The 20806-nt window shown below is 42.5% G+C and overlaps 2 protein-coding genes across 3 annotated transcripts; one reads left to right on the plus strand and one right to left on the minus strand.

Moving 5' to 3' along the window:
- The first annotated feature begins 249 nt into the window (after positions 1-249).
- On the plus strand, positions 250-3514 carry rpusd2 (RNA pseudouridine synthase domain containing 2). Of its 2 annotated transcripts, none has more exons than XM_020085013.2 (4): positions 250-395; positions 552-1028; positions 1579-1875; positions 1972-3514. In XM_020085013.2, the coding sequence occupies exons 1-4, from the start codon at positions 390-392 to the stop codon at positions 2803-2805; spliced, it is 1614 nt and encodes a 537-aa protein (XP_019940572.2). In that variant the 5' UTR covers positions 250-389; the 3' UTR covers positions 2806-3514. The 2 variants fall into 2 exon arrangements, with proteins under 2 accessions (XP_019940572.2, XP_019940571.2); XM_020085012.2 differs by having other exon boundaries at positions 342-395; positions 498-1028.
- Positions 2338-17742, minus strand: disp2 (dispatched RND transporter family member 2). Its single transcript, XM_020085010.2, has 10 exons — positions 17236-17742; positions 13309-13450; positions 12862-13091; positions 12743-12772; positions 12478-12601; positions 11735-11850; positions 10734-10849; positions 9714-9811; positions 9334-9492; positions 2338-8537 (listed from the first exon to the last, which is right to left on the minus strand). Exons 1-10 carry the CDS (start codon positions 17325-17327, stop codon positions 5262-5264), a joined length of 4383 nt encoding a protein of 1460 aa, XP_019940569.2. The 5' UTR covers positions 17328-17742; the 3' UTR covers positions 2338-5261.
- Positions 17743-20806: the final 3064 nt, after the last annotated feature.

The following is a 20806-nucleotide window of genomic DNA, read 5'->3' on the forward strand; positions in this document are numbered from 1 at the left end:
ATCTTTTTGTTGTACATTTGATTTGTATATGTATAATTCTATGTATAGACATTTCTACAGACAACAAATGCACTCACGAACAAAAGGTGAAAACAGTTCTAACCTCATGCTGGTGTTTTACTGCAGGAACATTTATTTACATGCCGTCCTGCTGCTGCATATTTCATGTTATTATCTTTTTATTCATTTCTTATACGTTGGTGTTGTAATCTTGCATAATGTATTAATTAAGTTCATATTGTGAACAGTTGGTGTTGCTGTTGCCCCGATAATGATTGAAACCATAGGAAAAGAAGAAGAATCACGATGGACTACATTCGTCTGATTGGACTACATTTCCACGTCATCAGCGCGCGCCTCCTGCTGACAGGACCTCTATCCAGAGAGCGATGCACGTGAGTGTTGTAGTGAGAGGTTTGAGTAAATGTGGTTCACTGTGTCTGCTCTCGGTGAATAAACGTTTCCCTCACTCATTCAAACTCTCCGGTTTGTCCCAGAACGTTAATGAATCTGTGAATCGTCTGTTTCCTTCTCCGCGGTGTCAACAACAGAGCAGCTCGACCATGGAGCAGGCGGCTGCCGCACCGGAGGAGGAGGTCGACAGCCCGGTGTCCGCGCAGGGAGTCGCCGCTAACGAGGCAGTAGGAGCCGGCAAACGTAAAAGCGACGAGCCGGGGGAACCCGAGGCGAGGGGCCGAGGGAAGAGACGGAGAGGAGCCGGAGGGAAGAAGCTCCGTCCGGGCGAGAGATACATCCCTCCTCCGCAGAAACGGAACCCCGGGGTCAGCTTCAGCCAGGAGCACTACTCCGAGACCTCCTACTACTTCGAGGGTGGTCTCCGCAAAGTCCGCCCGTATTTCTTCGACTTTAAAACCTACTGTAAGGGTCGCTGGGTCGGGAAGAGTCTGCTGGAGGTGTTCGGGACTGAGTTCAGAGCCGAGTCCGTGGAGTTTTACCAGAGGGCCGCTAAAGAGGGTCGAATCCGGCTCAACGAGACACCTGTGGAGGACCTGACTGTGGTGCTCAGGGTCAGTCACAACACTACATAGTACTACACAGTACTACACAACAATACTACAACACAATACTACACAGTACTACACAGCAATATCTACAGCACAGTACTACACAACAGTTCTACACACAGGCCATTGATATGGGTTTATGAGGCTGATAGCGATATTATGGGAGAAATAAATCTGATATAAAATTGGAAATGATGATAAGATGTTATTAACTATTATGACAGAAATGTGATTGAGCTTTGACATTTTACATTCAATAAAAAGTTCATCATAAACAAATACAAAAAGTCAGTGCTTGAAAATGACGTTGAAAAATTTTTTTTCTTATGTCTGATCGGTTAGTAATGTAATATTATGTAAATATAAATGCACACATGTCCACCTTGTTTATTGTATATTTGCAAACAAACACTGATAACAATATACTATAACTACATATATGCTACTGCTAGTGAGCAAGAAGAAGATTATCCCTCTCATTAAATATGCTGAGGGAAACATCCACCTGCTGTCAGTCTCCAGAAGTTTCTTATCTTCTCCGTACTGTCCACAGAATAACGACCACTTGAGAAACACTGTTCACCGCCACGAGCCGCCTGTGGTCGGCAGGCCCCTGGAGGTTCTGGTTGATGACGGGGAAGTGCTCGTTGTCGACAAGCCCGCCTCCATCCCAGTCCACCCCTGCGGCCGTTTTCGCCACAACACTGTGATTTTCATCCTGGGGAAAGAACGAGGCCTCTCTGAGCTCCACACTGTCCACAGACTGGACAGACTCACCTCCGGAGTTCTGCTGTTTGCCAGAACTTTGGAGGCGTCAAAGAAGCTGGACCAATTGGTGAGAGACAGACAGGTACGTTTAAGAAGGTCCCCACCCTCTCTGATTTTTGACAATCACAAATACACCTGTGAGTTTTCAAGAGGTCTTCACATCTAGTCTCTTTTCTAGCTTGAAAAGGAGTACGTATGCCGAGTGGAGGGGGAATTTCCAGAGGGTGAAGTGACCTGCGAGGAGCCTATTCTGGTCGTTTCCTTCAAAATCGGCATCTGTCGTGTTGACCCCAAGGGGAAGGAGTGCCGGACTGTCTTCCAGAGGCTTAGCTTTAATGGAAAAACCAGCGTTGTCCGCTGTTTACCCCTGACCGGCCGCACACATCAGATCAGGGTCCACCTCCAGTACCTGGGCTTCCCCATCCTCAACGACCCCATCTATGGATCCTCAGCGTGGGGTCCTCACAGGGGCAAGGGGGGAGTGGTGGGGAAGAGCGACGAGGAGCTGCTGCACGCTCTGGTAGAGGAACATCGATCTCAGGAGAGTTTACACCTTTTGGATATGCAGGATGACGGCATTGGGATCAAGCAACAGGCAGAAAAAAACAAGACATGTGAGAAAAGAAACAAGTCAGATGATACGTCTGAACCTGACCTGAGTGGAGACACTCATCAGACACAGATGCCAAGTTGTACCTCCAGCAGTGCAGCGGTGGATGAAGTGAAACAGGACTGCACAGACTCTAACACCGACAGCAGCTCACTCCAAGAATCTCAGAGCCAGCAACCGATCGAATCAAATGGAGATCAAACAGAGAAAACTGACAATTCCCAGGAAACTCCTGCAGGGACCAGAGATCATCTGTGTAGTGAATGTAAGCTCATACGACCAGATCCCACAGAGAAGGAGCTCATCATGTATCTACATGCATTGCGCTACAAAGGACCTGACTTTGAATATTCCACACGTTCACCCGACTGGGCCAAAGAAGACTGGGATGAAGCTGATTAGATTCGACCTGATGAAATCTGTTCATGGCTTTTAGGTTTCAGTCCTCTAAAGGTTCAGTGTGTGGGATTTAGTGGCCTCTAGGGGTGTAGTTGCTTATTACAATTATCTGAATACCCCTCGTTTTATTCCTCTCTTCCACACGGGCAGGAGAAACTACAGTGGCCTTAAGGTAAAGTAAAAACACAAAAGGTCCTTTTAAGATCCAGTGTTTAGTTTGTGCATTCTGAGCCACTGTACTACTGTGGCAGTGTAACATGGCGGACTGTGGACCAGGACTCAATTGTAGATATAAATGACTCATTCTAAGGGAACATTCTTAATTTAAGGACATTGCACACTAATACAAACATAATTATAAATATTAAATTCAATTTCTGTTCATAGGTCACTCTTAATCCTACACACTGGACCTTTAAGAAGTTTTCTGCTTTGATAGATTTGTTTTTTTCTACTGATAATTTCTCAGTAATTTTTGGGGAATTTGGTTTTTGGTATGCTGCTTCCTCTAGATTTGAACCAGTAGAAACAAGTTTTCCTTTGGCTATTTTAGCCTTAAAGATAAAACAGAAAAAGCAGTTGTATTCTTTCTCAATTTACTGTTTAAATGTTAAGCATATAGTTGTAATTTAATTATTTTAGGCCTGTAATCTGTTTTATACTCTAAACAAATGTGGAAACAAATTAAAAAGCCAGTCTGCAGGAAAATAAATGATTCTCATTTTATTCAAGCTTTGTGAAAAATTATCAACAGCTGTAAGTAACAGTGGTGGCAACTTTTTCCTTTATTCTCTCTTCATTGAAAGTCTGGGATCGACTTCAATTGTCTGGAATGCACATTATTCTGCTGAGCTTGTTAAAAATTGTCACAAGATTCTAAAAGAAAACACATCTTACAGTGAGCTCACAGGCACATTTCATATAAATCTTTCATTATCAAGGCTCCAGGAACTACACTGCACCTCCAACACCACTTTTACACTAAACATCATATTTACTATCATAGACACATCTTATTATTTTAGAAAGACATCTTTTGCACAAATCACAGACATTTGTTTTAGCTTATAAAACAACCTGTTGATAGACATTTGGCACATGCTGCTCATGTAATAAATACCCTTATTTAATGGTATTGAGACTTGTGTAATGTGACATCTCAGATGCTGATGTAGATAAAGGCATTCTGTTCTCTAACAGTGCTGCAGCAAGGTTTATGTACAAATTATGTTTTTCAAGCAGCAGTTGTATGTAATTGTACAGCTACTGCATTGGAAATTGAAGTTAGAGCCCACCCCTGCTTCATTACAAAGGCTAAGGCAAGTGCTGACATCCACAGATCTAGGAACAGTATGCACCTTAATTCACCAACAGTGTATAATACCACATGTGAAGAATGCAGCCGGAGATTGTCCGGGTCAGATGAATTCACAACAACAGGAAAATGTTTGGAATATTCAGGTGAGGCGTGTTATCTGCGATATTTATATTCTTTTTGTTTTTTTTCCATTTTGGGTCTGTTGCACGTTAGAAACGGAACGCGCCCACTCACTCGCGGTGAATTCTCCAGACATTTTCCTGTCGTTTTCTTACATAGACTCACTCAGATATTTTCTTGAAAATGTCTGGAGGAACTGACGGCAACTTTCAGCAAAATGTCCGAGCTTTCCTGCATGTCTGAAAACAGCCTCTGAAACCATTGTTGCCTTTATAATCAGTACAGGAAGTAAACATTAAATATTTTGGCACTGACATGAAATAACAGACTTAACTTGACAGTCAAACATTTAATCCAAGCCATGGCGTCATGACACGTTCCTGCTTCATTTTTAACAAAGGACCTTCTGTACATTATTGTCACAAAGTGCAAAATCAGCCAAATGTTTAGTGACATTGGTTTGCTACTCTACATGTGATGATGATTGATTCTTTGTCCACAGTCTCACATACAGTAATGCACCTCTTTCTCTGCTGTACATTTATCTTTTATTAAGTCCAGGAATTTATGGCTTATTTAGGTCAGTTCCGCCACGGAGAAAGGCCAGCAGGTGCACACAGATGACACTGTTATTTGTTGAAAACCCAGTGTGTGCTGAGTGTGCAGGTGTTAAAAGTTTCCAGGCACTAAGTAAATTCTGCAGCAGCAGGTGCAGTACTCATGTTGACAACACACTGTGGCTACTGTAGAGAGACATTAATGTGAAAATGGAGCAGAAAAGACCATTTGTCTTTCTGGAAATGCCGCGATGAGCAAGCCATGCTTTGATTTGACAGAAGAAACACTCATGCTTTGACCATTTGTAGCAAAAACTGAAAATCTTAGATGAAAAAATCTGTCACATGTTACATTTGCAGTTGGCTTATATTTCCTTTGAATGTTTTACAAAAGTAACAGTGTACACTCCTTTTTTAATTTCTATATTAATGCACAACCTTTGTAAAGATGCCTCCAACTTTGCTCAACATGTATCCTCCCGTTTTCCACCTCTCTTTATCCACACATCTGGTAAGTCTGGCTTACTGTTGGGTAAAATAACCACTTCTTCACTCTGACTGCTGCGGCCCTTATTACACGTTTCATAAACAGTCTCCCTCAGTGAGAGACGAAGCGTATCTCTCTTTCCGTTCAGGTATCCTGGTTGTAACTGAGCATCTTCTTCGTGTTGCTGCATGTTCGAAGGCCCGGGCTCGATGTCACTGAGGCATGTTTCACAGGAATCCTCCAGACCCTCACAGGAGCTCTGGGACTGGGAGGGGTAGTGGAGACACTCCTCTGAGGTTTGTTCATCTTTGCAGAAAGATGGCTGGTCAGTGGTCTCCAGTGTGTGGCTGATTATAGTCTCCTGTATGCTGGAAGATGAGGAGAAGGATGTATTGCCCCAGTGTGTCACCCCACCAGACTGACCTCTGCATGTCTTACACAGCAGCTTGTCCTTAGCGAGGTCCTCTTGTGGCAACCCTCCAGGCTGCAGGGAGTTTTCTTTGTATGGTGATGAAGTCTGGAAGGCTGAAGGTGGCTGACGACTGCATGTCTCGTCACTCTCCCCATCCATGCTGTTTCTTCCCGCATCTCGGTCACAATACTCAATCTCATCAGAGAGCACTGAGGGCCGGTTGGACAGTTTACTGGTGCAGGTGCTGTTCTCAAAGCTGTCGCTCAGCCTGTAAGCCAGGGGCTGCAGCTCGTACTGCTCCGGACCTCTGCCCCCTCCTCCTCCTGTCTCTTTCTGTCTGTGCTGACGCTGCTGGTTGGGGTAGAGATAGCCACCTGCTTCTTTATCGTAACTCCTCCTCACTCTAGATCTGCCAAAGGCTCCGTTTGCTGCAGAGGAGGAACCAAGTTCTGTTGCCGAGGGCAGCCCATCAGTCTGATCTGAAAAACACGGCAGAGAGATCTTCCCACAGTTTGTTTTAGGTCCAAAAAAGCAGCACAGGGACTGAAAAAAGAACGTCGCAAATCCACAAGCTACACATTTCACCAAAAACAGGAAAATCCCCAGTTTTCTGAAAAGCAAGGCCGTGGCAGGTAACATGATGATCCCCATGGAGAAGAATGCACCAGACACTATTGCTACAGGACGTCCCATTCGTTTGGTGGAGTGCGCCACTTTCCCAATTTTGTCCGAATGAGGAGCCAAACTATACGATATGCAGTAGTCAGCTACAAAGTCGACAGACAGTCCTGCTGCCGATGATATAAACAGAGCCTCGATGCCACTCAGCTGCCATTCGAGGAGAACCAGGAGGCCGACTGTTACGAACACACTGCCTCCCACAGCTACAGTCCCGTAAATGCTCAGTGGGATATTCCAGGTGGTTAGAAAAAGCAAAACAAAAGTGAGAGCTACTGAAAAGCCAGCGACTACCAGAGTCTCTGAGCTTAAGGACTGTTGTAGATCATAAAGAGACAGCTGACTGATGAACCAGACATTGTCCAGCCCCTGTGGTGCTCCTGATATTTCTCTGTTAAACCACGTCAGGATTTCTCTGTAAAAAACACTGGTTCTGCTATAGTTGAAGCTGTAGAGGTATGTGGTCGTGAATGCCAACACGAGGGCAGCGACCCTGCCATCTGTCTGGAAGTACAGGCCTCCGCTGTGGGCCAGATGGCCCTCGGCATACCTCTCTGCCAGCATCATACTGAGGCAGTTCTCAAAAACGCTGGGAGGGTAGGGGAAAGGGATGTCTTTGCTGGATAAATTAAGGGCGTGGTCACTCTCTGAGCACCGTCTGACGGACACCCAGTGAATAAGCTGCTCCACGAGACAGATATTGTCTGTCATTTCATTTCTACCCTCAGGTGATGGAGAGGAATAAAAGCTTTGGTTCTGGACCCTTCCACACAGGTCTCTTAACCAGATCTGAGCTTCTGGTCGGCTCATATTAAAGTCTGGGTCAAGCACCATAGAGCCATTGCTATTAGGGTCAAAGTGATCCCCGTTATCTGTTGGTTTGACCCCCCAAACAAGTGTTAATGTTACAGGCTTATCCTCACCATTTTTCTGTCTCTGAAACATAAACATGTGGCGGTACTCTGCGTCGTACCTCTCAAATGGGTGACTGGAGCGGAAAAGCTGGGTGACCTTGCTTTCTAAGGTGGGCAGCTTCATGCCTGGATCAATGCAGGACATGTATGTGCCCCCAGCAGCAAGCACTGCAAACCAGCACACCCAGATGTACCTGAACTTCACCACTCCACAAGGTAAGATTTTCAGGAATAACAAATTTGAAGTGTCTGCGAGCCCTCGTCGCAATTCCCTTAGCTTCTGGCCAAGATTGAAGAGGCATCTCTTACGTGAGCTCGTTTCCCAGAAGCCGCCAGGATTTTTGGAGCAGCATGGTTTCCATCCCTGCACTGCTAGAGAAGCAGGGGATGCCTTTGTGTAGCGCTCCCGCAGAATGAAGGAGCAAGGCAGCCACACCAGGGACAGGAGGGAGCTGATGAAAGAGGCAGTTCCGAGATAAACAGAGAAACATCTGATTGCTGTGATGCTGCTGAGATAGCCGGAGAAAAAGGCTGCGGTGGAGGTCAAACCGGATGCTAAAATCAAATAGCCGACTTCCTGCAAAGCTCTGTGCACTCTCTTCTCCAGGGAGGCAGGAGGGTTCTGGGACAGCTGCATTTGCCAGAAATCAGCAAAGATAAAAACCTGATTTGAGCAACTTCCTAAGAGGATAAGAGCTGCAGAGAGGTTGACCAGGGGAAAGAAAGTCAGGCGAAATACTACTTTGTAGAAGAAATAAGACGTTAGGAGAGAGCCTATGATTGCTATGACAGATAACGCTACTATGAAGAGCGAGTGGAGATATAGAGCCATGGTAAGAAGAAGGCAGACAACAGCTAGGACAGGATATACTGAATCTCTTGCAAGGTAATGCTTGAACAGCGTCTGCTTGATGCCAAAGTCCATGCCAGTGATGGTGATGTTATTGTGGGTCAGATCCCTGCCTTCAAGGCTTTTCATGTAGATCTCCATCATGTGCTCCCCTTTGTTGACGGGTAAGAACAGAAGGCTGTACTTTAGCGTTGGGATTTGGTATTCAACAGTCTGCGGGCCAAGGAAGTCTTTATCGACCAGAAAGTGCAGGATCTGGAACACCATGCGAGACTGTTTGCAGCGAGATGGGACGGAGGAACAGCCGCCGTGTTTGGGTCTGTCGACACAGACTTCCACCAGATGTCCTTCATGATAGTGCGGAGCACACTTCCGTAGCAGGTTCAGAGACTCAGAAACCTAGAGAGAAACAGAGACATTTTAATTAGGCTCAGTCACTACAATAGGAGGACTTGAGGAATTATACGATGATGAAAATTAAAAAAGGCTGGCGTTATTTGATATTTTTCATATTGTCATAAATTCCAATGAAAAAATGAAAACCAACAATCTTTTAATCCCTTTTATACTATACAAGTTTTTAAAAGGCAAAGTATTTTCCTAAAACCACTGGGCACTAGAGTTTAGTTCTGCACTCACTGGAGTAAATATTAGATTTATTGAGAACTATTCAGACACATTTGGTTCATTAGTGAATATTTACAGCAGCGGGGAGGTTTATTTATCAAAAATAAACTAGAGTAACCGTCTTCGTTTTGTTCAGTTTGTCTCATTGATGTATTTTTGATGCACGGAGGAATACAATACCAGGCTTTACCCACACATACAGCACCTAATAAGTTCAATTCATTGTTGGTTTGAGTCTTTTCGTGGGGTATCTGCTAAATATATAACAGGTATATGAAAATTACTAAAAACTATGGGTGGAGAGTCCAAAATTATCTGTTGGGGCCTGATACCAAAACCTGATGTGAGTGATTAAGTCACTGACAATTCAAACCACCCCCACAACCCAATGTAGCTCTTCAAGTAAAACCAAGAAAAGTCATTTCATTTTAGTCAAACAACTGCTTCCAAAGTCAAGAATTCCAGATAGTATTGAAATAAAAAAACTGCAAACTAATATTTACCTTGTGCTGATGATTATAATTTAAGCAATAGTTTAATTTTTCAAATGTAAAGAAGGTTAAAGAACCTGGTGTGAGGTGAGGCTGAGACAGCAGGAAGCATTAGTGAGGACAGCCAAGTAATTTCCCAGAGACCAGCTCGGACAACAGCCGCTCCTGGATGTTCCCTCAGCCTCCACCCTCACATGCTGCTGGCACAGGTCCTGGAACTGAGCTTGGGAACGAATCTGAATCAGACAAGGGAAAGATATTTTTTTAATACAAGCCAACTTTTGAAAGACAAATAACTGAAGGTACACAGAGTGGTGCGTGGAATTCCTGCAGTGTTTGAAATATGACGTGTAATCAGGGAAAAGACACAGGTAGAGATTGATAGAAGATGATGACAAAGCGGTGAGAAGGGAGAGGACTAAAGGTGAGATGAAGGGCTGAGTGAATCAGAGCGAACCCTGGACTGCTCCATCTCGCACATGGCATGGATGGCCTTCAGGCTCCAGAGACTGGCTGAGTTTTCTGATCTGAACACCAGCTGGGCCAAACGCTCGCCTGCAGGAGACAGATGGAGTCAGAGCACAGTAACAAGATGAGTACAGGGAATCAAGTTTTAGGGGTTTTATTTCTTTGCCATGTTATTGCATTTAGCCCATCGCTTTTTGGGACTACAAACATGTACATCCAGTATTACATATACACAACGTGGAGGGACCAATAGAAGAAGAAATCCAAAAATTTAATAACCCCGTATAGAACTACACAAATGACTCGATAAAGTGACTCATTTGTTTCTCATCCTGAAGACTTTTATAAACAGCCAACTCAATCCTTGGACATCATCCATATTTATATATACCTTCTTCTTTATCTCACAAAACAACAACACGCAGTACAAATTCATAAAGGTAAACCAGGCAAACAAGTATTTATTGCATGTTATATTCTGCTGTTCGTGTAGAATAAAAATTAAGTATATATAATAAAGGAACATTTGAGTTGCTCATAAATCCTTTCGGGGAACCTTACTGTGTTTTATGAGGCAAACAGAATTAGAATCATAATCGAGCAGCTCATCATTTCAAAGAGGAGCTTAAAGAAGAAAATCTGGGATAAGCTGCCTGGGGAAAAACATTTAGCAAACTGTTCTATTTGAATCCGTACTAAAAGTTCACATTGTAAATATGCATCCAACCAATAAGTTGTTCTTGTTTTTCTTATGTTGTATTGTTTTTATTGTTTTGCTGGGGGAGCTGATTAACTCCTAACAAGCTCCATTGTTTCGCACTCAGCTCTCTAAGTTATTATGCAAATAGCTCAGCTGCTGAATAGGCACTCATCACATTTACATTGTATTTAATCATTTTTCATTTACTGCAGGCAGCCAGCTGTGTTACAACTCGATGGTTAAGCTTATGATTGTTATTTTGAGGTGTTGATGTGTTGTGTTCATGGTTCCTGATCAGGAGTGACCCACCTGGAGCATCACAGGGGAAGGTGTCCGGGGACGAGTCTCTGGCTAACATCCTCTTGAAGCGAAGTCTGGACGTGTCTTGTCCACCGCTGCTGTCTCCATCAACATCGGCCCCAAAACTACATCCCAGGTAAAACACACATGCACTAACAATTTTATCAAACACAAAAACTACAAAGCTCATTATTTTCTCAAGTGAATAAATATCGGCCAGAATCAATTGGGTTTGGACAGCAGAAGCAAGATGTAAACACACCATTGTCTCTCTTTTAAATGTGAACCTGTTAGCAAATAGTTGCTGCTTAGGTTGAATGTGAACCAAACTACTGTGCTGACTGTGCAACCAAAACAATGAACTTAAAGTCCTTAGAAAGCCCTGTAGAGCTGAGGAAAACTGCAGAGTCAGGTTTTATTGTTATTATTGTTGATATAATAATAAATCAAAAATAATGATTCACCTTCTTTCTAGTACCTATAAAAACACAGTTCTAAGCTGCTTTGCGAGTTAAAAATGAAGAATTGAAGGCAAATCATAAAAATAAAAAAATGTATGATTTATATAAATATATTAATGAAAATGTTACATTATGAGAAAATGATCAAAACAAAGTAAAACATTCTAAAATGATTAAAAATAGTCAGATTTAGAGAATTTAGAGTTAGCTTTAACAATTAATTATATTGTAAAATAACTGACTCTACCCACTTAAATCATATGTCCTTCAATCTAATAATGAATATGCTTTTATGTATAATAAATATATTTTGAATATTTTTATAGTGACCCTTAAAGGATAAGCAGTATAAATAATAAATGGATGGATTGGATTTTTTTAACATAGTAAAAGTTATTAGACCCTCACTTTCAAACATCACTTAACCACAGTTATAGAATGTGTACAGCTGATATGCGTGTGTGAACTATGTTTGTGCACTGAGTGAGTGGTGCCCCCCCCCCCCCGTGCAGAAACCCTGTACTCCCACTGAAACCCACCACTGCTGACCTTTTACTGAGCTGCTGAGGCAAAGGAGACAGAGATTTCCCCGGGCCAGTGTTCTCCTGCAGCTTGGACAAGCTGGACTGACGGACTCCGATATAGGTTCCCCGCGGCTCGAAACCCTGAAAAAAGATTATGAACACACACGCATGCACACACACACACACACACACACACACACACACACACACACACACACACACACACACACACACACACACACACACACACACACACACACACACACACACACACACACACAGACATCAAAGCTAAAGACGCGTAATAAATGCAGGTGCCCTTCAATACTCTACAGCAGCTCACTGAATGTTTAATCAGCATCACAAGCTCCCTGATATCTTGTCTGAACTCCCATAAAAACAATTGACAAGTGTTTGATGTTATCCCACACGGACAAAACACAAATCCTTGTATAACTCAAATTATATTCTATAATGTAAATCAGTTTACATTATTCATTAATAGGACATTGTTGTGAGTCACGTGCATTTTCACCGAAATGTATTTTATCTGGTGTTTATCGTGAAAGCATGAATCTCAAAGGTGAGATGATATATTTAATTAAGATGACAGGGAGTGTGATCTAATTCTCTGAGATCATGAGTCATTAGGGAAACAGTAATTAACGCTCAGCCTGCGTCGGTGAGGGAGGTTTGGATTGTAGTTTGGCAGAAGGAAGATGATAGACGTGTCTGTGCTGTGTCTGTTTTTGTGTGTGTGACACCCACCAGCAGTGGGTCAGAGAAGTCTGGCAGTGGACCAATGAAAAGTCCTGCCAATGAGCATCCCAGCAGCAGCACAGCACAACCAACCAACACTGCCAACGGGTAGTCCACTATCGCCTGGGAATAACTGCCAAATAAAAAGAAACACAGAAGAAGAAGTGGTGGCTGTGAGCGACATTAAGCAAAGGTTAATTATAATGATCAGACCAACTGTGACATCCAATCATTACCTTTGAAATTTATAGTGAAAATCGCTTTCAGTACTTACTTTCTGAGGAAGCAGTAGAGTCCTCCATCCCTGTTAATACAGTATTGAAGACTTTAATATGACAAAAGTTATGATAAATGTTATTATTAATATTGTCAGTCCATCTCCTTTCCACTCACCTCACTGTCACTACATGTCGCTGTGTTGGCTTCTGCGTGCCGCCATCATTTGAGCCGTGCAGCCAGTGGCATCTGACGGCGCCGCGACCTGACGTCTGATGAGCAGAGCTGCAGCTGTGTCCCACTTTCACCACCACACCTTCAGCACCGGGACCTGTGGTGTTGGAGTGACAGTCGTGGCACGGCCCCTGTGGTGAGTCATAGGAGCCGGCTCTAAGACGCTGTGGTACCTAAAGGAGAAACGAGAAAAGATATATATACGTATATACAGAAATTACATGTCCTCTATTCATGGAGGACTCTAATACCAGTCAGTCTGTTGAGTGGCCCAATGGCTGTATTTGACACTGCCTCCAGAATCCTGGATCTATTTCTAACGTTATATTCTGACTTCATTCTAATTGTCTATCCCAAACAGCACACAGTTCAGTCAGTGTTCAGGCGTACTTGATAGAGCTGGCAGGAGGATGAGGGTCTGCCGAGGCTGCTGCAGCTGTCGCACAGCTCCCCCTCAGAATGGATGACTGTCAGCGGGGCCTCGGCAGAGCAGACGCTGTCAGGAGGGCACAGAGAAACCACCGGGATCTCGCTGAGGAGACGAGAGGAGAGGACGAGATAAATAAGCATGAGAAAGGTGAAGGTGCGAAACAGCAAATATGCAGTATTATTTAAAATGAAAAATTAGACATTACAATATGTCTCCCACTGTGACATCTCTGTACCCCTGCTTCAGCTTCTCCTCATAGTCAATGGCGAACAGTGGAGTGAGCCGGCAGAACTAATGGGGTAAGGAATGGATTTCTGATACAGGTTCAATTCTAGGAGAGATGAGAGAGGTGGCTGTCCAGGATAGATAACAGAAGACTGAGTGAAGACTCATGGGTAATGGCAGCTGTCAGAACAGTGGAGTCAGGAATGATGTGAGTCTGAGTAAAGTATTCTTTTGTCAATCCTATAGATTATGTTGCATGGTCAATTTATGATACTTGGTAGAGAATTGTCAATAATTACGAACATAATCAATGAGTGAATAGTATGTTTATGGCAATGCAGGGTGTTGGCTGGTCCGTCACTTTGGTACAGACTGAGATATCGTAACGATAATAGATTTAGATTAAGGCCAACTGATTTGGAGCTAAAGAATATTCCCTGTGTCCAAACCATTTTCTACTATACTAAAATAAATACTCATATAAATGCTCGGTTAAGTGAACCAGTGAATTAAACAGACTGAACCACGGGAGCGAGGTCCTGATGACAAATGCAATTGACCAATCGTGAGTCAGTCTCAGCTGTCAAGCATGACATTTCACTCCGTTTTTAGAGCATCAAGTAATGAATCAAAACCAAAATGATCAGGAAAAAGTTGCACTTGAACATAAATCCGTGTGAGAGCAACGACTTCAAATGACAGAAACCATCTTTGAGAAAAGTTTATTTGACGTGCATGTCACATCCCCTAACATGGAGGAGGCAGAGTTTATCACCTATGCTGCAGCCAGCCACCAGGTGGTGATCGAGATGCTTTGGCTTCACTTTTGTGGAACAGTCATGTCGTCCATCCTTATATATAGTGTATGGTTCAAACCCACAGAAATGTATTTTGAGTTTTAGTGATCACAACATTCACAGAGATACAAAACACATCAGACTGAATTCACAAAATCTTTTTGATTCGATCATGGAGCATTAAAAGACAAATATAGTCCTGTTTGAATGTTTTACCCATTTTTCATATAAATAAGCTTAAATGGAGCATTGAAAAAATCTGATACTGAACATATTGTATCTAATATTGTCAATGTATAAAAAGACTAATTTAAAGCCATTAAAAGTAAGGAGACTATATTTAGGTTTAATCTGATCACAGTCACAGCTTTTTTAACGTACTTCCAGAATTTGAATTTCAAAACTCTTAGAGTCTCATGGTTCTGAAGCTAGACTAAATAAACAGAGGAATCTGAACGCTCCAGTTGTCTCAGTGAAGGGGGCCGTGAGGTCTGCGCAGTCTGCCACATACTTGTTTTTCCACAGCAGGCTGGATGCAACCGCACTTCCTGTCCTGTCACCATAGCGACGCAGTAAGTCAACAGAGCCTAAATGACCTCACACGGTTTTATTTGAATACCATAATAAGGAGCACAGATGATGAGTAGCCTGTCGGGCTTGTGGTGTACAGTAGCAGGGGGAATATGCAGCTGATGAATGGCAGAGCTCAGCGAGGACTTGAACCTCCGTATTCTGTCCTGTCACAATAAAGCTGTTATATGATCTAAATAATAAATAGCTCACAGTGTACTCAGCAGCTCTGAGCAAGTGTTTGTCATTTAAGCTTGGATTTGGAGCGAGAGAGTAAATACACTGAAAAAAAATTATCTGGAAGTCAACACTGTCGACAACCTTAACACAATTTAAACATGTATTCTGTTGCATGTTATAGTAAAGTGAGAGCAGGTTAACATATACTCTACATCATCAGCAGGTACTGTGTAACCTGTGCCTGGCAGCCTCGTCACTGCAGGCCTCTGGATGGGAGTGTTTAAGCCTGTTATTCCTCTTATGGTTTCTCACAGGGCTAGCCAATGCAGGCGCTTACACACACACACACAAGGAGAGCAATTTGTGCAGAATCATCAATATTTCATTGGGCGAATACAAAAATACATCCCAGAAGGTGTCACGGAGCTGCTCCACCCGGCGCCCGCTGATGTCAGAACGGCCTCATAGAACAGAGTTTGAAAGAGCAAAGTTTATGAGCTCAAACTGAAGTTGCTCTGGTTTCATTTTGCAGTCAGACGTCAATGACTTGAGTTCACCTGTAGCCAATGCATAGTGTGTTAATAAAAGCCGTCATAACAACAAGGATCAATATTAGAAACACCTCTTCACTGGGAACAGTAATACCTGTGCTTACTCATGTTACACACTCATTTAATGTGAGTATTTGTTTTAAACTGAAACGATTAAATATCACTTGCCATTTTGAAACAAATTAACAAAATCAACTGAATACCATGATTTAAATAGATACAAGGAAAACATAAATTAAGATATGAAGATAGCATTTGTTTCTGGACTGTTGTTTTGGTCCAATAATATGACTGAATATATCTTTGATCCTCCTGCTTCAGTGTCAGCGAGGTACCTCATTAACCACCAGCTGAATATGTGCAGTGGTTAAAAAAACAATTCACATTTATTATTTATTTTAAAAAAAGCAGCGTCACGCTTTGAAAGTTCTGCCTTGAATAATGTAAAAAAATACAGGTCATAGTTTAATCAGCAAAATGTACTTGCTGTACTGTTACCATGCTAAAAGCTGAGTTTGGTTGGTAGTAATAGTATTTGGAGCTGAACTCTAGAGTCTCAGAGGAGCTAGAGAGATCGAATAGACTCACAAAGTATCTGTCAGTTCTCACCTCTCTCTCCTCTGTCTGCCTGTAGGAATCTGTCTTTCACCCTCTCTGCACAGCACGTCTCTCTCATCAACTCCCTGGACACTAGTCAGTGTAACGTCCTCAAACATGTCTTAAACTGTCAATCACACACACATGCATGCACAGAAAGCAGGACTGAAGCTCAGTCTGTATGCAGGAGGTGGACCTTCTTAAAAGGCCAGCTCAGGTTCAGTGTGGGGGGTATTATCAAAGGACGCAGGCTCTGCAGGAACCTTCTTTGAGAGGGACTGATCTTAAGAGTAGCAGACCTCAGCTGTTTCCAGCTCTTCGCTCATTTTTGACACGTCTCGGCCATTTGATTCATCTATTTTTTGTTTTATGTGCAGAGCTGGCGTATCAAGTGGGTGACAGGGTGACAGCAGTGACCCAGAGAGCCGACGTGACCGAAGCAGGAGGCCGATGACACTGAACAGGCCTCGCAGTTCTCGAGTCAACAATAGTGTGAGTGTGAGAGAGAGAGATGATGAGTGTACTGCTCTCACTTGTGCTGCTTACTTTTCACTGCATATCACTCTGAGGCAAAATGAGAGCATAAAATCCAGTTTATGAGATGATTCGTTAAAGAAGGCTGTAAAATCAATAGGGTTTAATATTTGAGCTAAAACTGTGATTGTACCAAACATTAACCTGACAAGTTTGTTGACAGCAGCTTGAGCATCTTTCGGTTTCACAAGCAGCGCGACACAAACAGGAATCAGTAATCGTATACGATGAAAGTGCAATGGGACAATTACAGGAGCAGAAATCATATCATGTGCGTGATGCCATTGTCCACAGCAGGAGCACAGCTGGACTGAGTGTCAATACTCACAACGGCCACAGGAGGGTAAAAACACATTCACGTGTAAATGCCCTTTGATTATCACCACACAAATCAAGTTCCCCTGGAAGCTACAGATGAAATCATGAAACCCACCTTTGACGAGCCTCCTGGACCCCCCTCTCATCTGTGGGAGAATCATCCATCACTATCGCATCCGTGCTTTCTCCTACAATCGAGGCATCCATCTCCCTCCTGACGCTCCTTGAGTAAAAGCTGAATCTGAATCATGGATCTCTCGAGGTCCACGAGGATCAGAGGTGCGAGCTGGTTTCCGAGGCTGATACTACACACACATACACACACACACGCACAGACACACACACACACACGGAGCATCAGCACCGGGGCTGTTTGGGTTAATCTGCCCCGAGCCGCGCTCTGATTGGCGGAGCCGCGGTGATGCTGAGGACGCTGTGCGGTCGCTGTCCAACCGGCCGCGGTGCTGGAGCTCCGGCGGACGGACACCGAGCATCAGCAACTGATGAACCGGCTCCGACAGCAGCTGCAGGGGCCTGGGGTTTCTCAATAGCTCCGTTATACCAAGATGCACAGACAGTGATGTGGCGATGAACTTAACCGGGACCTGCAGCTGCTGAATGGAGTGGTGGAGTGATTCAGGTGAAACCAGTGTCCTCAGTCACTTTGCTTTCTTCTAATCTGCAGCAATCAATAAAAGAGAGGCTGAGATCATCAGAGCATTTCATTAAATAAAGCTGCAAGGGCAAATTTTATTTTCTGCAAAATAAGACCCCAAAATGTCTGTCCTTTCGATTTTAACAACAGTAACAAAAATAAGCAATTTAATATATTTTATCTAATTGATATGAGTTTAAGTCTCCCTCTTAAATACTGTGTCAAATGTAATCCTCCTTACCTATGTACATCCATGTGTAAAAACCAAAATCAGCATGTCCTGCTGTCTCACAATATTCTACAAATGTTTGTCCCCAGAATTAATACAAAGCTTCACATGAGCTGCTCCCTCCTGGAATCATCTAAAGATGTGAAACTATCAGAGCTGGTTGGGGATTTAAGTCCGTTTTAAAGGATTGAGAAAATACCCTTGATGGTCATGTGTGTATAGTGTGCAGCTGCCTTCTTGACCAAGTCTCAGATTTGAATCACAACGAGATGTTTACCTGGTTAAATTAAGGATATTTATACTTAAACTCATGGATCAGTGATATATATATAATAATGGCCAGGTTGTAAAAAAAACCATTTGAGAGATTGTTTTGTTTTGTTTTTGACAATTTATATTGAACAAAAGCCTTTTACACAGCTGCAGACATGTTGCTTTCATTAATAATCTATTGACATCAATCAATAACCGATCAACATTTCTGATATTCTCAGACTAGCTGCAAGGCATCAGCTTCAATTAATAGTTAACTAATATTATTTGTGCATCACCAAATAGAAAAGTTAAGATTGTTCACAACCTGGCAACCAGGTATTGCTCTTGGCTTCGCAAATGATTTATTAACCAGTAGACAACTTATTGTTGAAACCTTTACAAATAGAGATTTAATAGAAACGCAACATGATGGAATGAGCAACTTTGGGACAAGCAACGTTAAAAAGCATTTTTGTTATGTAATGCAATGAAGATACATAGAGACCAGAATTACACCATAGGTTTAGGCCATATAGGTTTGAGATGCTACTGATGAAAACATGGAAATCTCTCAAGCAGCGTCTAAAACATCTCTTTAGTTAGTTTCTGCAGATACAATGAATCTTATTCAGACTTTGAGCTGTCAAGATGTGGATTGTGTTTAGAGAGTTTCTAACATGTTATACTTCTGCTTTTTTTGCCTCAGTTTTATTCTGAAAATGTAGTTTTACTGTTTCTCATGTAGAGAACAGGGTAGGTTGCTGTTGTTTTGACCTAATGAAGTAACAAAGTAAGAAGAGAAGAGAACATCCGATGAAGAAAAAAAGGAAGAATATGACTTTAGGCTTCTTATTAAGAGACGTAAGAGAGAAAGCAAAGGCGAGCAGCTGAGTAGAAAGGAGAGACTGTGATGCAGCAGAGTCATGTGATTCGCTGCTAATGAGGCAGCCACTGGTCTGGCTCTGGTTATAAATATGAATCATGGCACCGGGCCCTTCCGTCTGAGGGGCCACGCTGGAGGAAAAAAAGGAGGTGATTTATTGGAAGAAAGGCAAAGATCGGGAAAAGTAGAGTGTGAGACAGTTCTTTAGAGATCAAAGTTTTATGTCTGGGACTAAATAAGAAGCAGAGACAGTGGAGGGGGGTATTTCAGATATATTTTTATTTGAATAACGTAGCTTCAGTAAGTCATGAAGTGCAGAACTGATTCCTGCAGAGTCAATACATATTTGCCCGATGAAGTTTCAAGTGTTTCTGCGAATGATCATGTTCGCATTGAACAAAGGTTCTGCTGTGTTGGTGGCACATACTTTTCTGAACAGCCTGTGTTGCAGCTGACACTGTTAATGCCTCGTTGACTCCAGACACTGATTAACTTACACAGAAACACACACACACACACACACACACACACGCACGCACGCACACACACACACACACACACAGGGTACACAAGAAAAGAACATGCAAACCAACACATATGCAAAGCCTGATTTACTCCTTTACTGGATAACAGACCGATACACACACGTACACACAGGCTACACAAGAAGAGAACATGCAGACCAACACGTATGCAATGCTTGACAGGCACTTATGGATACCAGACCCACACATGCACACACACAGCCATACATGCACGCACACACACATATACACACATAATGAGAGGCTGAAGAGAGAGGAGGGGGTTTGGCTTCTGGCCTGTGCTGAGGTGACAGCCGTGGTAATTTCCTGTGGCAGATTTCTTGGAAACGCTTCATTACAGCTTCACTGCTTCCTCCAGATCTGTGAAATGCAGGCGTACATAAATACAGATACAAGAGCTGCAGCAGGACGGAGTGGGTGGAAACAAAGAGAGAAACAATTTGCTTCTGCTAACATGCATATATTTAACATATGACTTTTAATCAGAGGATAAGGCTGCTGATCATTGAGAAATCAATCTCAACAAGTGATGTTGCTTTCAGGGAAACAAAAAGGTGTTTTGCTGCCACCTGTTGGACAGATTGTGGAGGTGTCTTCATGTCTGTCTCTTGTGTGTAAAAAAACTATCTAAAGCTCTGTATGGTTTTATATCCTGATAACGATGGGGTGTTAATTGAGCGTGCAGATAAGAACAGCAACATTTCACTATATTTAGTCACTTTCTTTTACCAGGTTTACAGCAGTATTTGTGAACTTTGTCATGTTTACTTTTTTTGTACAGATATTTAAAAATGATGTCAATGTTAAATCTAAAGATACAATTCAAAGCCAAATATTGAATGTTAAACCTAAATGTTAAACGTAACTGTTAAATCTAAATGAAAATAATGAATCTAATTGTAAATATTAAGTCTTAATCTAAACATTAAACCTAAATGGTAAATGTAGGGTTAATCTTAATCTGAATGTTAAATCTAAATCTCAAATCTAAATCTCAAAACTAAATCTAATCTAAATCTAACTCTCAAATCTAAATCTAAATGTTAAATCGGAATCTAAATCTCAATCAAAATGTCAAAGTTAAATCAAAAAGTTACATTTGACATGTAACAAGTTAGC

This window comes from Paralichthys olivaceus, chromosome 12, assembly GCF_024713975.1.
Source record: "Paralichthys olivaceus isolate ysfri-2021 chromosome 12, ASM2471397v2, whole genome shotgun sequence".
Classification (NCBI taxonomy): domain Eukaryota; kingdom Metazoa; phylum Chordata; class Actinopteri; order Pleuronectiformes; family Paralichthyidae; genus Paralichthys; species Paralichthys olivaceus.

Bases quoted from the DNA above. Each gene is read 5' to 3' on its own strand.
- rpusd2 (XM_020085012.2), top strand. The intron at 1,029-1,578 runs GTCAGTCACAAC...TACTGTCCACAG, and splicing joins ACCTGACTGTGGTGCTCAGG to AATAACGACCACTTGAGAAA. The intron at 1,876-1,971 runs GTACGTTTAAGA...TCTCTTTTCTAG, and splicing joins AATTGGTGAGAGACAGACAG to CTTGAAAAGGAGTACGTATG.
- disp2 (XM_020085010.2), bottom strand. From the start codon at position 17,327: ATGGATGCCTCGATTGTAGGAGAAAGCACGGATGCGATAGTGATGGAT. The intron at 12,602-12,742 runs GTAAGTACTGAA...TTTATTTGGCAG, and splicing joins CTCTACTGCTTCCTCAGAAA to TTATTCCCAGGCGATAGTGG. The intron at 8,538-9,333 runs GTTCTTTAACCT...GTTTCTCTCTAG, and splicing joins TCAGCCTCACCTCACACCAG to GTTTCTGAGTCTCTGAACCT.